The sequence below is a fragment of the Carlito syrichta genome, unplaced genomic scaffold, assembly GCF_000164805.1.
Source record: "Carlito syrichta isolate Samal-C Ts95f unplaced genomic scaffold, Tarsius_syrichta-2.0.1 Scaffold304401, whole genome shotgun sequence".
Lineage (NCBI taxonomy): Eukaryota > Metazoa > Chordata > Mammalia > Primates > Tarsiidae > Carlito > Carlito syrichta.
This window is the reverse complement of record NW_007248497.1, coordinates 69709-87420: the sequence shown is the minus strand read 5'-3', so window position 1 is coordinate 87420 and position 17712 is coordinate 69709. Positions and strand designations below refer to the sequence as shown.

Here is a 17712-nt window from a genome sequence, read left to right as displayed (position 1 = left end):
AAAAAAGTATGATTTATTGGCCCAAGACCATGTGTGGGTGGGTTCTGGGACGTGGAGGAAGAAAGGCTGTGTTGCACTTCCCTGTGTGCAGCCGGCCCGTGCAGCCCAGATGCTTTGCCCTGCACACCACACATGTGTGTGCTGCATGAGCCTCAAGAGAGTAGACTGGGGAGGAGTGCGTGCCTCGCCCTGGACCGTGCCAGGCCTGGCATTTAAACACGGGTTCCTGCAGCTCCCGCCTGGATGTTGGGAAGGAGCCAGGTGTGTGGGAGGCTGGGGGCTGGGACTTCCACAGGCAGTAGGGCCATGACTCTGCTCTGGGCCACTGCAGCCCCTCCTGACACCTGGACACCACAGAGCTCCGGGAACTGGCTGACCCAGCGAGTGCTGCTGTGTGATGCCCTATCCCCACACAGGCACCCAGCCCTCATCTCCACAAACACCTTCAGGTGAGTGGGATGGAAGAACTGGCAGGCCAGGAGCCCAGACATCTCCTGCTGCCCAGCTACGGTCCGGCGCTCCCAGCCACTGCTGGAGTCATCTGCCTGAAAACCCCCCATGGGTGAGATATGGGAAGGGACCCCAGGCCCAGGCAGCAGACTTGGGAGCACAGTCAGATCCAGGGGACGCTCTGTCACTGACGCAGTGCCCCAAGGGTCCCCTGAAGGTGTGCAGATGCTGTGTGGCTCCACGTCCATCACATGCTCTCCCTGACACTGTCCTTCAGCGGCTGAGACAAGGATGATCTCCGAGGTGGGTTGGCAACAGAGAACTTGGACCCAGGAAAGTGAGTGCAGGGGAAAGGTCTAGAAGCCCCAGCACTGCTGGTTGGTGTGGGCGCAGTCTCTCCAGGGGCACAGCCCTGGCTGTCCCTGGTGCACACTTGGGCTCATGGTGAAGCTCACACGTGGGTCCACTTCTGGGAGCTGTGACTGGTGGGTGCCCCTGCTGGCTGTGAGAGGAGGAGTTGCTTGTGCCAGAGGCCCTGGTGGGTGCCCCTGTACCAAGTGTGGGATGTATGCCTCAGCCCAGGAGGTGGCACGCAAGCAGCCACTTCATGCTGCAGTGCTGAAACACGGTGTTGAGTTTCCCCAAATCTCCAACAACAGAATTCAGTTCAGCTCCCCCAAAGAGATGGATAATTGTTTGCAACATTTGTGGTTCATTTACTCAAGACCTGGTGTAGGACATTTTCTCTGTATCAAAACCATCTGGGGGAATCTATGCCCTGGTCCGTCTCGATGACAACTGACTTCTAAAAACTCAAGTGGAGACAGACAATGTGCCTGGAATATTCCACAGCAAAGCTTCTCACCAGCAGTGCTGACGTCCCTGCTGCTAAGAGACAGGCTGCATGTCCACGGGGCTGATAACCATCATTCCGTCCACATCCACCAGGACACAGCCAGACATGGGGATGTGGCAACTTTCCCTCACCTGGAATGGTGGGGCAGATGTGGGCGCTCATTGCATTCCCGACTACACTTGTCCTAGGTTGCCGCCCACCCTCCTGGCTGGGTGCCAGGAGCCTGGGGGTACCCGGGACGAGTTGAGGGTAGCGGCTCAGGTCACCGGGCTGGCTGAGAGTATACAGCTATCGATGCCTCCCCTGCCTCTTGGGTGTAGCTTGGGAGAGAAAGGGGCTCCTCTCACCCACAGTCCCTCACAGGCTCGCAGGGCCCAGCCCTCAACGGGAGCATGTCTGAGCTGCTCTGAGTATGTGCCTACTGCAGAACCCCTGCCTGCCTCTCCACTGGTCCCTGTGCAGTCTGGGGGCTGGGCCCTCCCAGGCTCGGGGGTGGGCACTTCAAAAGTCCCTGCCCAGCATGCCCTCTGGGGCTCCATAGGAGAACAAGGGTACAGGAAGGCCAGGAGGGGTCCCTGCTGTCATCTCGGGGGTTTCCCAGCATCTGGATTTCCCTCTGCTACTTGAGATCAGGCTTATGCCCAGGACAAAGAAAAGCAGACATCGTGTTCGCCATGCAACTGTGACAAATGCAAACAAACGAGAGCACAGAAGAGCATGGCCTGCCTCCTGCTTGCTGTGGTGCGTCAGCCTCCTTCTCCTTCTGGGGCGAGGGTGGGCACAGCCCATGGGTCTCCTGCTTAATCACCGGCAAGTGTCCCAGAGCCCAGCCCCGAGTCGAGAAGCCCACCGTGAACACAGCCTGAGGCCCGGGCTGCTGCAGCTGGGCTTTGCTGCTCCCATCCACACATGGCAAGAGAGGCTGAGAAGTCAACCTGCTCCTGGCTGCGTGGCCGACTGGCCTAGAGCACAGGGAGTTCTGTGTGCGATGACTCCCCCATCTGCATACTCACCCCCACACTGATCTGTGGGTGACAAACTGCACACATGTGGACAATTGCATGGGTTCTGACATACTCACACCCCCGGAACCACCAACACGCTGGGTGTCCAGTACCCGGCAGCTTCTGGGCCCTGTGTGATCTGTCATTCCACCTTTCTAGTCCAGGTAACTGCAGGTTGCTTCTCGCCACTTTAGACTGGCACCTCCTGGAAGTCTGTGTTAACTGGAAGTACATGGTGTGCACTCTGGGTTCTGGAACCTTCCACTGAGCACAGTGCAGCCAAGGCCCACCATGTTGGGTCTGTAGACTTATGCCTCTGCCAAGTTGGGAGATTTTCAGTCAATATTTCTCTGAATGTTTTTTCAGTTCTATGACCCTCCCTGTCTGAGACTCAGCCACGCATCTAGGTTTTGACTTTTTTCTTGTCCCCAGACCTCTGAGGCACTGCTCCCTTCCTACCCCATCTATTTTCCCTCTGTTGCTCACTTTGGGTAATTTCTATTTTTCCTTTTCTTTCCTGTTTTCTCTATCATGCTACTGAGTCCATACATTGAGATTTAAAAAAAATTCTGGTTATCATATGATAGCTTCTCAAATTTCTATTTGGCTCTGCTTTATAGCTTTAATTTACTTGCTGAGACTTTCTATGTTTTAAATTTGTTTCAAGAGTGTTTGTGCTTGCTTGATGAAGCAGTTTCATGACAACTGCTTTAAAATCCTTGTCAGATAATTCCAGCTTCATGTCATTGCAGTGTGGGTGTAAGCTGACTGTCTTTTCTCACTGGAGAGTTTGGCAGTTCTTAGCATGGACTGTATCCTGGGTATTGCAGGGTATTGCATTATGCAACACGTTATTACTTAGATGTTCTAACTAGGAGGCATCCACAGACATGCCACTTCAAGGCGAAGGGGCTCTGTTACTATGGAGAGGGATGGGCCTGAGTTTTCCCTAGGCCTCTTTTGGCACCTCAGGGCAGGAGGGGCAGCTCTCACAACTAGGAGGGTGAACACCTGGACCCCCCTTGGTGTGTGACAGCAGGGGCTTCCCGTGGTGTCAGCTAAGGTGGTGGCTATCGGCCAGGTTCCTGTCTGCCTGGTGCTGCCCCTTGTGCTCAGCTAGAGAGCAGGCTATCCCAGGTTCCCTCTGCCTGTGCCTACTGGCCTCTCTGGGCTGCCTGCCTCTCCAGTGCCGTCTGGACATGTAGGAGGTGACAACACACCCAGAGCAAGTAGGACCAGAGCAGTCTGAGGCACAGCCTGCCACATGCTCCTGGAGCCCAGCCTCCTCGCGTCTTTCCTACAAGTGCTCGTGCATCCTGGCTAGGCAGCTTGGTCACCTCTGGGGAGGAGCAGAGAAACACACATCTGCTCCATCTTGTCGGGAACTGAAAGCTGCCAGCGATTTCTATAGCTGCTTGAGAAAATCAGGTGGACAAAGCTATCTTCTTTTTCTCTTCTTGTAATGGCTTTGGTTTGGTTTTTGATACCAGTGTTATCTCATAAAGCAAGATGGAAGTGTTTCTCCTTTATTCTTTGGAAGAGAATGTATACAACTGGTATTTCTTTTTAAATGGGTGGAAGAATTGGTGAAGCTATCTGGGTCTGAGTGTTCTCTATGGAGAAGCTTCAAATGATGAAGCTTTTCAATTTTGGACTGATGACGGATTTATCCTGGGGCACGAAGCCCCATCTCCCTCATCTCTGGCTGGGACAACTGTGTGTCACAGCCCACAGCCGGTGTTCCCTTCAGAACCAGGGTGAGGCTGCATCCTGAGGCTCTTCCTTAATTGATCTCTTGCATATAAAATCTTCACCTTGGTCAGGGGAACTCAGCTTAAGAGTTTCTATTTTTTCTTGTGACCACTTTGAGTTGAGTTTTGTGCCCACGTTTTCAATTTTATTACAACAGAGGTGTTCATAATATCTTCTTATTTTTGATAGCTGAAGAATATGTTCTGACATCCCACTTCTAATTTTTTATATTGTTCATTGGTATTCCTTTTTGCTTTGTCTTACTAGGGTTTGTCAATTCTGTAAATTTTTTCAAAGAAATGAAACTTTTGGATTTATTGATATTCCCTATAGAATGCCTTGTTTCCAGTTCATTGACTTCTGGTCTATATTACTTGCTTCCTTCTACTTTCTTCGTATTTAATTTGCCACCCACCCCTTCTTCTCTAACAGTGTTTGAGATAGAAGGTTAAATATTAGATTTCATAGATTTTTTTTTTCTAAAGACACATTTAAAGCTATAAATTTCTTTCCAAGAACTGCTTTGGCTGCATTCCAAAAGTTTTGGTATGTTGTATTTTCATTTCTGTTAAATTCAAAATTTTCTAATTTTTTTTTCTTATTGGCTCAGGAGTTACTTTGAAGTGTGTTGCTTAATTTTCAGGTACTTGAGAATTTTCTAATTATTATTTTGTTGATTTCTACTTTATTTCAACTATGGTCAGAAAACATAATCAGTATGACATCAGTTCCTTGAAACTGATTGATATTGTTGTATGGTCCAGCAAGTGCTCTATTTTGATGAATGTTCCATGTACACTCGAAAGACTATGTATTTTGCAGTTGTTGTGGAAATTATTTTATTGTTGTTAATTAGGTATAGTTGGTCAATGGTGTAGTTCAAATCTTAACCACTGTTTTGTTTTGTTTTTTTTGGCTTACTTGTTCTGTCAGTTACTGAGAGAGTTCTCCTAAAGTCTCCAGCCAGTATTGTGAATGTCTCTCCATTTAATTCTATCAATTTTTGTTCAATGAATTTTAAACCTATGCTACTAAGAACACACACGTTTAGGATTTAGTTCTATGCTTTCTTGTTGAATTAACCCTTTAGTTATTACAAATATCCCTCTAGATCTCTGGTGATATTCCTGGTCTTGAAGACCCCTTTGTCTGTTGATACGGTCACACCAGTTTTCTTTTGGGTACTGTTGATGTAGGAACTTCAGCAGGATCTCATCCCATCTTCCAATGCAGTAGGATGTGCAGGAACCCTGGCTGCAGGGTGAATGCAGGGACACCAGGCACTCATGGCCACACGGACAGACCGGGGAAAGCGACTACTGTCATCACACTGGAGACCAGGGTGAACAGTGCATGTGGCAGACAGCCAATAGGGACCTGGCCTCGCCACCAGGATTGTGACCTACTGGGAAAGAGGCATCTGGTTTGGGCCGTGTCCTGGGCTCAGAGCTTCCAAACACCCCCAAATTTCCTGAGGAATGGGGAAGGGAGCCCCTTCTGCAACTCATAACAAGCCCTTTCCACCCTCACCCCAGCTTGTGCTACTGTGGTGGTTCTCAAAGGACAAGGCTGGACCCAGAGGAGCCCATCACATGACATGAAGGCACCTCCAGCCCCACCATGTGACCAGAAGGCACCTCCACCACACCTGACCTTCACCCTGAGGACACTGTCCCTGTCTTCTGATTGAATGTACCGGATTCACTAGCAGCTGCTGTTTTGTGATGAGTTGATGACAAGACAAGGAGTGCACCTGGGGGAACACACCGCTGACACCAGAGCTGGGATGTTGCGATGTGGGGGCAATGCTGCCTCAGGACCCCAGACAAGCCCACACCCCGCCAGCCTTGAGGGAAGAGTCTCAAGGCTGTAGAGTCTCAAGAGGAACCCCTATAGATATGCACTGTCCTCTGCTCTTGGGAGCCTGAAACTGTGGGCCTTCCCGGGCTCCCAGGTGCTCTGCATCTCTACACAGCACAGGCTGGCTTGCCAAGAAGGGGCCCCTAGCCTCATCTGACCAGTGAGAAGTGGAAAGGCAGCAACGGGCCTCCAGACCGGACACATGGCTATGGCGCACAGGGCGCAGCCAGGGCAGGAGCTGCATGCGGGGGCTGCAGGCTTTTCCAGAACTGGGGCCTCCTCTCCAGGGCTCAGCCTTCCCATCCTCATCTCCTCTCTTACCTAGGTCTCTTCTCCAGGGCTTAGCTTCCCTGTCCTCACCAGAGCAAAGCAAGAAGGGGTGTCCTTGTCTAAGAGACAACTCCAAGGAGACATGGTGACCTGTTTCTTGTCCCAGGCTGGGGCCTTGGGATGTAGGAACTTCAGCAAGTCCCTGTCCTGCAAGTCCCTGTCCTGAGGCTCCTACCTGGCCGTCTCTGAGACTGGGTGTCCTGCTCTTCCCACTCCACCCATTACCAGGGCCCCCTGCTGCCTCTGGCCTCAGGCTGGGTGTGGCCCCTGCTCCCTCACTGCCCAGTGGAGTCAGGTCCTTGAGGCCACATGGTCACCATCCCCACAGGGGACACAGACAACCTCACAGGAATACACCAGGCAGTGGTCCAGGGGCAGGCGCAAGGTGCTGCAGCTGCTTAGAACACCTGCCACTGGAGATGCTTGTTCTTGGAGCCCCACAGGGACAGGGACCAAGGAGTTCTGGACTCTCCCCACCGCCCGGGGCTCCCACATGCCCATCTAATTCACAAGGTAGGTTCTGAAACACAGGCCCGAGGAGTGGCTCCCGCACTGGAAAGCGCAGGTGGGCCCCGGGCTCTGCACGTCCCCCCTACCCCAGGGGGGTTGCCCCTGGCCTCTCTGCCAGCGTTTGCCCTGGATCCCATGTGATCAGAACATCACCTTCCCAGGCAAGCCGAGGTTGCTCATCCTTGGACATGGACCCCAAAGGTCCTAGCCTCACACTGCCTGGCACATAGCCTCAGTGTCTGGAGACGAGCGTCCCTGGCACACCCAACACACACCTTCTGGAAATTTGGCCACATGGACACAGGGCAGTCACTGTTCTTGGGTCTCTTCTCTTCTGGGGACAGACCCAGGTGTTGAATTTGGGGCCCGCCCTGGTGCAGTCTGACTTCTCCCTAACTAGTCACACCTACAGTGGCCCCTTCTCCAGATGGTGTCACGTTCTGAGGTCTGGTGGGTGTACATTCATCTCTGCCTGCAGCTCCGCCTGCGGCCTGACACTGCCGGGCCAACTCTTGCAGGCTGCCCCTAAGCCCTGGTGCCCTGCCTGAGTCCTTGTGGCCAGTCCTTCCAGGCAGGGTCTCTGAGTAGCCAGTGCCATCTCAGCCACACCTAGGCCACTGGAGTTGAGGCTGATGCAGTGGGACTTCTCATGTGCAATGTAGTGGAGAGACCCCAAGTGTGGGTGGTGCCCAGGCCTTGGACACAGGAAAGGCCAGGCACCAATGGGTCCCACTTCATTCCAGCTGGCTGCATGCAGGTCAGAGCAACTCTAACAGGCCCCATGGGGTTCTCATGACCAGCCTTCTGCCCCCTCAGAGTCCCCTACCTATGTCCTCAACCTGAGCATGGCCGTGACTCAACCCCGGGAGGACCCTCCCCCATGGTCCTGGTCAGCCAGATCTGGAAGGTGCTGAGACGCAGGCCCAGGTGTTGGGCCAAGAGCCGCTGGCTCCACAGGGCAACTGTCTCTAGAGTGACACTGTGTTTGTTTTGGGAACGGCCAGTGCATAGCCAAGATCTCACTAGACTTGCCCCCAGCTACAAGCTCCCAGCCATGAGTGCCCCATGCCCATGGCACCTGCTGCCACCTGCCAGCCTGTGCTAGGCATGGGAGCCTTGGCGAGGTACTGTGTGGAAGGTTCTAGCCTGAGTCTCTGGTCTGGGTCTCTTCTCTTCTAGGGACAGACCCAGGCGTTGGATTTGGGAAGGCCACCCTGCCTTCCCGACCCATATTGGGCACTGCTCTTGTCCTGGGGCAGGGGCACATGGACACAGCCTACTGGCAGGAATGGCTCTGGTGACACAGGCCCTTGCCCACACAAGCCCTGTGGTTGCAGCCCTGTCATGGCCTTCCTGGGACTGTCTGGCCCAGAGATGGGAGTGCTTCCACTCCGGTGTGCTAGAGAACATTGCCAACCCTGCTCTGGGACAAAGAAAGGCGCTTGTGGAGAGGACTGGGGAGATCTCAAGACCCTGAAGAACAGACAAGACTTGGCCGCTAAACACAGGCACAAGTGATGATCCCTGCCCCTAGGCCAGCTGACACATGATGCAGGCCTGGAGCCCACAGAGGCAGGGCTGCAGAGGAGTGTCAGTCTTGGTCCCGGAGGGCAGGGACTGCCACCAGGTCAGGGTGGAGAAACTGCAGCAAAGTTTGTGGCCACCTTGGGTGTGCAGGGGAGACATATTCCCAGGTACCATGTGGAAAGAGCTGTTCTGGTGGGCATGAGCCACAGTATTGTAGGTGTGCTGAGGCACAGTGGCCAAGAAGACACATACCCAACATGAGGATATGGCTCCCAGGAGGGCTAGATCGGACCCAGAGCACAAGACATCACAAGACAGCACACGCCCCAGGCACTTCACGGGTGGTGATGGCAGTGCCTGGCACAGGCATGTGTGTGAGTAGCTGCAGGAACAGGGATGGTGGAGGGCCTGGATCTGGGCCTGGGTCCCAGGGGCCCAGCACAGCAGGAACCATGCCTGCCTCCTGGTGGGACGCACCTGCCCATATCCAGGAAACAATAGGGACACAGCTTGTGGGGTAGGGGGCACACACCTGTTGTGGGGTGCATGGGGAGCTGCAGACTCCAGGAGGGAGGGTCTGGCCCTGTTGGAGGCCAGTAAGGGACTGGGGACGGCACTAGAGGGACCCGGTGCCAAACCACCACAAACCTGCTGGACTTGAAAGATAAGAGGCCCTAGCCAGTGACAGGAAGGAGAGTCATCTGGAATCATTGACAGTGAGCCTGCAATGGAGATAGTGGCTCACCTGGATGTGGTGGACGGAGTCCCACCTGGAGCAGAAATGGGGATAGGCCAGCCACGCTCAGGGAAGTGGCTGAAACAGAGGCTCACCTCATAGTGGAAGTCCATGCAGTTGAGGTCGCGCCAGCACTGGTCTCCCCGGATCTTGATCAGGCCCTGCCAAGGTAAGTGAAGACAGTCACCAAGGTTGGCCTGGAGTACACAACTGAACACCAAAAGCTCCCTGGGACAACATGACCACAGGAGACTAGCCATCCACAGAGGTGGACCCTGGGCTGTGGAGCATTGAGGGAACAGATTATTATACTAAAAGGTAAGATGGAAATGGCGCTTTGTGAAAGGTACATTTGGTACTTTTTAAAGGATAAAGCTAAACACACGATACCGGTAAGAAGAAACAGGGGCTTCCTTCCTACAGCCACGGCCACCTGTGCTGTCTTAACCTCACCTTCTAGAGCTCTAAGCACCATCACAACACCATGGCTGTGAGTCTTTAAACATGGACACCCCTAACATGCCATCAACTCACTCTAGCCCCTATGAACACCAAAGATAGCACCCAGGAAACAGTTCCCCATGGACTCCATGGTCTAGAACACCCAGGATGACATCCAGGGAACAGTTCTTCATGGCCTCCATGGTCTAGGGACACCAAAGGCGGCAGCCAGGGAACAGTACTCCATGGCCTCCATGGTCTATGAACACCAAGAACAGCATTTGGAGAACAATTCTCCCATGACCTTCATGGTCTAGGGACACCAAAGATGAAATCCAGGGAAGAGTTCTCCATGGCCTCCATGGTCTACAAATACTAAGAATGGCATCCAAGGAATGGCTCTTCACAGCCTCCATTCACTCATCCAGCTACCCATTTATCCAACATCCACCCACCCCATCCACCCCCCATTCATCTATTCACTATGCATTCACCTATCTACTGTTCATTTACCAACCCCTCCACCCAGCCACCCACCATCTATCCATCCATCAACCTACCCAGCTAGCCGTCCACACATGCACTCATCCATCCGTCCATCCACCCACCCATCTACCCATGCATCCACCATCCAACCACCCATCCTTTCATCCACCCAACCATCCATCCACCTATATACTCTCCACCCACCCACCTGTCCACCCACCCACCATCCATCCACCCATCCGATCACCAACTCATTCATCCACCTATCCATCCACCCACCCACCCCTATACTCATCCAACCCTCTACACATTCATCCATTCACACATTCATCCACCCACTGTTTACCTATCTATCCATCCATCCACCTACCATCCACCCACCCACTCATCAATCCACCCACTCATATACCCACCAGTTCATCCATCGTTCATCCACCCACCCATCCACACAATTCAATCATCTATCCATTCACCCATCCACCTGTCCATCCAGCATACATGGGACTGGGTGCCCATGATATGCTAGATCCTGCTGGGACTGGGTCCAGCTGGGAACAAAAGAGGCCACACTACACCCTGAGGGAAGTGCATCAGAGGTGCAGAGAGCCCAGAAGCAAAGCCAAGCACCATGACAGGTGGCCCATCAACATAGAGGCTTATTTCTCACAGGTCTGGAGGCTGAATTTGGTGTAGCAGGGCCAGTTCTGGTGGGGCCACCTTTCTGCTCTTCTTACAGGCAGGAAAGAGGGCAAGGGGTCCCTCTGGGAACCCTTCACATGGGCACTCCTCCTGTTCACGAGGCCCTGTGACCAGTTGCCCTGGATGGTAGCTGGCCCTCCATGGTACAGGGGTGGGGATTTCAACACTTCAACCTGGGGAGACATTCAGCTCACAGCAGGAGCCAGCCTGCCACTGGTTGACAGCAACTGCCTGCGGGGCTATCCCTGGGGAGGAAGGGGACACACCCTGCAAGGGAAGGGAGAGTAAGTGTGCCCACCTGGGTATGAGGCACTGCAAGGACCAGCAGGTCTGCAACGAGGAGACTGAGGAAGCCTCGGAGGGAAGCCAGAGGGCGTCTTGGAACCTGTTCCGACCGTGGGCCACAGGGTCAGGGCTCCGCCAGAACCCCAAAGCCAGTGGGAGCGTGTCTCGGAGCCGGTGGGTGTGGCATGATGGAGCCGAGTTGTGCCCGAGCCCCCAGGAGTGCTGCTACTTAAAGATGAGGAGGATGAGCTACTTTGAAAAGAGTCACAACTCCTGGAAATGGTGCGCTCAGGTCTCAACAGCCCCTGAGACAGTTGGTGGCTTGAGCACCTGCATTGCAGCCTCATGTCTGCATGGAAACCCCAGGCTGGGCCTCCAGGCAGGGGGGCACTGCCATTGGTGGGATGGCGTCCTCTCCTCTCCAGGGCCTAGTGCCACCCACAGGCCTTCCACTGACAGGTTGGTGGCAGGCTGTGCAGGATGGTCCTCCTTGCTCGAGTAACTGGCACAGACTTTTGGCACACCTGCAGGCCCCAGCAGCATAGAGATCAGCACTTGTGACTTTCTAGGCCTGTGGCCTAACCAGGCTGACACAAACTGCCCTGACACCCAGGAGGGACTCTGGGATGGCCGAGGCTCTGTGCAGGGCCCAGTGTCATACTAGTCTCCGGTTCTCTAGCTGCCAAGTGGTCGGTGAAGGCATTGGGCTCTGTGGCTGTCCAGCAGGGCAACTCGGGTTGAGCAGGAGGTGGGAAGAATCCCACTCCAGATGCATTTGGAATATGGGGCCTGGGGCCCAGGGACCACAAAAGGAAGGGCGTGGGTGTGACAGAGGGAGAGGCCATGGCCACACTGAGACCTCTGGCCAGCACCTGCAGGACAGCGCACAGGCCAGTGACGGATATCCAGAGTCACACAGGGGAGAAATCACAGGGCATCGGGGACCCGAAAGTACCCCTGCATCTGCAGGAATACCACATAACAATGCTTCCTCGTGGGCGTGAGCCGTATGGGACACTGCTGACAGCCTCCACTGGGCCACCGATGTATCTCTGAGGGTCGCAACACTTGGTTGTTCTGAGCATCTACCCCGAAGGCTGGGTCTGGAGGGGCTGCCCCCGTTTCCGCATCAGGATCTGCCTGCACACCTGGCGCCCACGCCCCTGACGTCACAGGGGCTTGTGTGCTGGCACCCAGAGTTGAGTTGCGCTCCAAGTCCCTAGGTGTGCTGCTATTTAAAGACCTGAAGGATGAATTACTTTAAAAAGCAAGAGTCACGTTCTTCTGGAAACTGGGTGTGCTCAGATCACAAAAGCACCAGAGACAGCTTCCAGCTCGAGCTCACACTCCACAGGCTCATGTCTGCGTGGAGCCCCCAAGGCATCACTGGACGTGACGAGAGGCCCCACCACAGGGAGGTCGTGTCCTGTGTTGTGGGCAGAGTCACCGCTCGGACTAAATATGGGTTCTGTGGGCAGGAGACACAGCCGCCACCAACCATTTCCTGCACGCCGGCTCGGCCTGCCTCTCCAGAACCCGAGAGTGGGACTCTGGAGATTCAATCCAGGAAAGGAAGAAAAAAACAAAATAATTAAAATGTCATTCAAACTCTAAGCTGATACGAGACACTTAAGGATCTGAACAATTCTTGTAGGAGTGGAGGGTAATTATATTCCTCCCATCTATTGATTCTCTCTACACTGCAAATGTCAGATTTTCCACGGATTTTTTCTTCCAGAGCAAGTGTCAAAGGAACAAAGCCTTCTTTGAGGCTTTTCAGCCCAAGATTAATTCTGAAAAAAATTGGCACAGACAGGCCAATAACACGCTAGACCCAAGGGGAGTGAGTAGCCACAGTGTCCCTTCTGCCCTCCTGCTCTGCTGGGGAAGTGACTGTGCTGAGACACTGGAACCCTCGGGGCCAAGTGAAGATAACCCTGGCTTCGCAAGCACGTGGAGATGCCTGGTCCTTCCTGATGCCCATGTGTCCTATACGTGTTTTGCGGTTCCTGGACGCTCCCTCTGCAAGTATCAACACCAGGGGCTTATGCCACAGAAAGGGAGGCCACACACACATGCTTTCGGGTGCCCTGCTTCTGTCTGACGTGATCCCCAGGAGCCTGTGCCCACCAGGAGTGATGGACCTTTTGCATGCCCAGGCATCCCTCCTGGTGGGCACCATGGCTGCACTGAGCCAGCCTCACCGTCCCCCCAGTGTCAGGGTCCCTGACAATCCCTGGGCTCGCTCACAGGCTGCCCGTCTTCACCAGAGAAATGGCAGGGGGAGCCCAGGTAGGGCCTGTGAGTGTCCTCCCAGAGGCTCTCGCCCTGCCTCAGTCAGGAATCCCATCATGTAAGCCCATGGGTTTCACTGTGGTGATACTTTTTTTAACTTATAAACTTGACAGGGAGAGTCTGGTTTTACTACACTTTCTCTGGCAAACACCATGTGATGACAGAGACCGACTGCCTGAAGCCACAAGCAGCGTGCACATGTACACATGTAAGCACGGTATCCATGGCAGGAAGCTCCCATGGCTGAAAAGTGCAGAGAAGCATCCGGTACTGTTTCTGATCTGGCTTTGCTTTACACTCTTCAGTCCTGTAGAGCCTTGGGAAACTCCCCTGAGGACACGCGTGTGGCAGGCTTGGACGCAGCTGCAAAGGGATTCTGAAAGTCTGCAGAGGTGTGGAGGACTCGAGGTCCCCCGGCCGTCCTGCCTCAGGCTCTGTGAGCAGAGGCTGGGAATCAGAGCACGAGGAGGATGCTTGGAGTCCAGCTGGACCCACTGTATTGGGCTGCAGCTGGAGGTCAGAGGTCAGAAGACTGCAACATCACTTCCCAAAGTTCCCACAAGGTTGTGAGCCGGAGTCAGGGTCTGCCCCTGGGCACACACGGAGGCCCTGGGCTGTGAAAGAATTCCCTTTCTTCAGCGATGCCCGTGCTAATGCAATAAGGCAAATTAGGGCGATTGCCCTCATCCTGGGGTCGGGCTGCCCAGGATGAGGACAGGCTGTCCAGGAAGTGACCACGATAGCCGCCTGACCCTGGCCTTGGGTCACATGTGTGCTGCCACTCATTCCATCACAAATGACGTTGAATGGGGCCTCCAGGGAGCTAAGATGCAGAGCCCACGTTTCCTGTGGTCTCTTGCTCTGGCCCCTGGAATCATCTCCACTACATGGGCCCTCTGGTCGCCATGGGCCATCCCGGCTCTGCCCAAGGGCTGAGTATTTTGGGAGGCTGAGGTGGAGCCCGCTTCCTTGGAACAGTTTTTAAGTAGCCCTGGCTCTTCCTGCTCTGAAGCCGGTAGGCCTGTGGGAGGAGAACCTGACGAGATGCAGCCACGTCCCATTGGAGGTGCAGGGGTGGGGAAGCCATAGGTAGATGACAACTTCTCTCGACAGCCAGCTTTGGGGTGCTGAGTTAGGAGTGAGCACCACATCTGTTTTCCACACCACTCAGGCATGAACGCCCTTGGCATATACCTCCCAGCTGGCTGTCTGCTTCTCCTGCTCTGCCCAGGAGGCCTTCCTTGGCTACTCCCACTTTTGCTGGGCCATGGGTCTGCGCCACCCTTGGCCATGAGCAACCCCATGTGGTCTGAGGCTTCTCGCACGGCTGCTGGTGACAGGGACCACTCCTCCCACCACGTGTGCTGTAGCAACACCCTGCTTGGCCTGCGTGGCCTCCTGGGAAGGCGTGGCCGCCCTTTTACCCTGCACACCCCACGGCTACCTGGCTCCCCCTGCTGCTGACTCACTCCTTACCAGTACAGTGTGTAGAGTTGGCGGCTGCCTCTCATGGTGATCGCTGCATGTAAAGAGCAAGCTCTGCTGTCTGCTCCAGAGTCCAAGGCTGAGCTGATTTACCTAAGACAGTTGCACATCCTGGTGCTCGGGGCCACATGGCTGACGTACACAAGCTGGTGGCGGCCACCCCACCCGGGGGTGCTCTCTCTGACCCTTCTGGTCAAGGTGCACATGTTCCTATCACCCGGGGCGCTCTCTTCCACCCTTCCCAGCAGCGGGCCCTCGCTGATCCGGCTCATGGGCAGCATGGTTTAGAGATTCATCTGCATTGCCGCCTGCACAGGTGGATCCTGTGACTGCTGCATCCTGGTCTCCACAGGGCTGCACCATGGTTCTCCCGTGCCCTGCTGGTGGGATGGATGAAGAACTTCCAGGACCCCATACGCACTCAGGCCTAGTTCCTGGGGACACGCCCAGGAGGGGCACTGTGGCTCACAAAGCAGATGACTGTTGCCCTTGTGGGAAACCACCTGCAGCTCCTCAGGTGGTCACGCCATCTCACACCCGTTGCACACAGATTCCGGCCACCCACACACTCCAGCATGTGATGCTGAATATGTAGACACAGCCCTTCTAGTGGGTGAGCTGGACCTCAGCTCCCATGCACTCGCTGACCATTCCTGCATCCTCAGCCCAGTCCACACTTGGGGTGTTGATATGCATGCTCTGGGTGCTAATTTTTACCAGATCTGTGCAATGTGAACACTCCTCCCCGTCAGTGGCTGGCCTACCTGTTTTGTTAAGGTGTCTTTATGGCAAAATTTTGATATCGATGAACTATAATTCATCAATACTTTTTCTGTAATGGTTAGTGCTTTTTGTGCCCTGTCCAAGAAATCTTTGCCTACCTCAAGGTAACTGTCCATGTTATCTGAAAAAATTCTGTGATTCTAGCTTTTACCTTGGTAAAAAGGGAATTTCCTATTCCATTGTTTTGACTTGGTCACTTAGCTTTGGTTGCCTGACTGCATATGTGCTTTCTTTTAAGAGCTCTGTGGCTTTCCTTTTACATTTAGGTCTATGATCTCTTTCAAATGAGATTTTGGCATAGACAAAATAGCAGTCAAAACTCATTTCATATGTCTATACAGATATCTAATTATTGCAGCATTACTTGTAAAAAATGACTTTCCTTTTCCCATTGATTTGCCTCAGTACCCTGGTTGAAAATGATTTGGTAGCAGAGGTATGGGCCTGTTTCGGAACTCTATTCTCTGTTGATCTATTTTCCTAGCTCAGATCAATACCATACTTTAGCTTTAAATTAGGCTGTAAAATTGGGTATCATTAAGTCCTCCAACTTTGTATTTTTTTCAAGTCTCTGTATTTTCATCTAAATTTTAGACCCAATGTGTCAATTTCTCCCCCAAAGGCCTGCAGGGAGTCTGATAGGGATTCATCTGAATCTATAGACAAGAGTGGATGAAACTGATACCTTGAACAATGTTGAATATTCTGATCCATGAACATGGTATGTCTTTCTATTTATTTAGGTATTTTAAAGTTCATATCAGCAATGTTTTGCAGTTTTTTATGTATGTATCTTAGGCATCCATAATCAGATCTATCATGAGGTATTAGAGGGAATATTTTATGCACCTGTAGATAGGATTTTCAAAATTTCATATACTATGAAGCACAATGTATTTTTTATATTGACCTTGTATTCTGCAAGCTCTGTAAATTCACGTACTCATTTTAGCAGTTGCTTTTTGGATTCCACTAGGTTTCCTACATACAGATGTCCTTGCCTTGTTTCTAATTTCATGTAAACACCTTTGCTGTCCTGTCACTAAGGATGACATGAGCTGTAGGTTTCTCCTGGACACCCTTGTCAGGTTGAGGATATTCTCGACTAGTGTTATTTGCTGAGTGTCTTTATTGTGAGCAAACGTTGAATTTTATCACAGATGTATTTTCTGTATCTGTAGAGATGATAAAATGTTTCTTCATCTTTAGTTTGCTGCTGTCTCAAATGTTCAGTTCTTGTTTTGCTGAGATAAGCCAGTTTTGCTAAAGACCTCTGTGCCTTTGTTTGTGAGGGATCCTGGGCTCTCGCTTTCCTTCTTGTGATGTCCTTGCAGGTTCTGGCATTGCTGTTACACTGGCCACAGAATACACTCCGGGAAATGCTCCCTCCTCCACTGTTTTGTAAAAAACATTTGCGTGGGATTGCTATCATTTCCTCCTCAAGTGTGCTCTAGGACTTACTGGTGAGGCCATCTGGGATGGGAGTGTTCTTTCCGGAATGGTTTTTTATTTTGAATTCAATTTCTTTAACAGATATGGAACTATTTAGATTTCCTGTTTCCTTTCGTCTCAGTTTTGGTGAGCTGTATCTTTCAAGGGTCTTGTCTGTCTCATCTAAGTTGTCAACTTTATTGGCCCAAAACTTCCATAATGTCCCAGGTGGTTCATCTTGGCAGCATCCCAAACACAATCACCAGTTACTGGAGTAAATGCTCCCCATGGGCCCTTCAGTCACACTGCCTGGCCTCTGCTTTCTTCTCACCTGAAAACCATTGATCCTTTAGATCTCCTGCATCTCAGAAGCTTCTTTGTTTCTTCTGTTAACAAAGGCCAAGAAAATTTGCACACACGAGCATCAGAGGGCCCCACCTGTGTCTGCTGTAGCCAGGTGTGAGCCTCACTGAGCCATGAGCCCTTAGGTGTGAACCCTGTGAAGCCAGGCACTCTCAGGTGTGCAGGGGTTAAGCTCCTGCATGTTACCAAGGAGGGCCTTACTGTGTGGAAAATGCACCAGCCTCCTGTGGCTTGCAGGTGGGAGCCACCTAAATGCCTGACACGGGAACATGGGTGCATGTCAGCTTCTGCGATAGCTCAGCGTGAAGGCTCAGCCGTCCCCAGTCTCACTCCTGTTCCCCATTCACACTGCCTTCCTTCCACACACAGCATGTAAAGCGACTGCTCCTGCTGCAGCAAGCATGGGTGTCTCCATGAAA

General features: G+C 52.9%; 1 protein-coding gene across 1 annotated transcript in view; it reads right to left on the bottom strand.

The window, feature by feature from the left end:
• Positions 1-17712, bottom strand: part of LMF1 (lipase maturation factor 1) — a 75432-nt gene that overhangs the window by 35355 nt on the left and 22365 nt on the right. The window contains exon 3 of the mRNA XM_008059864.1: positions 9121-9186. Coding sequence (XP_008058055.1) covers positions 9121-9186 — 66 coding nt within the window. The remainder of the gene's footprint in view (positions 1-9120; positions 9187-17712) is intronic.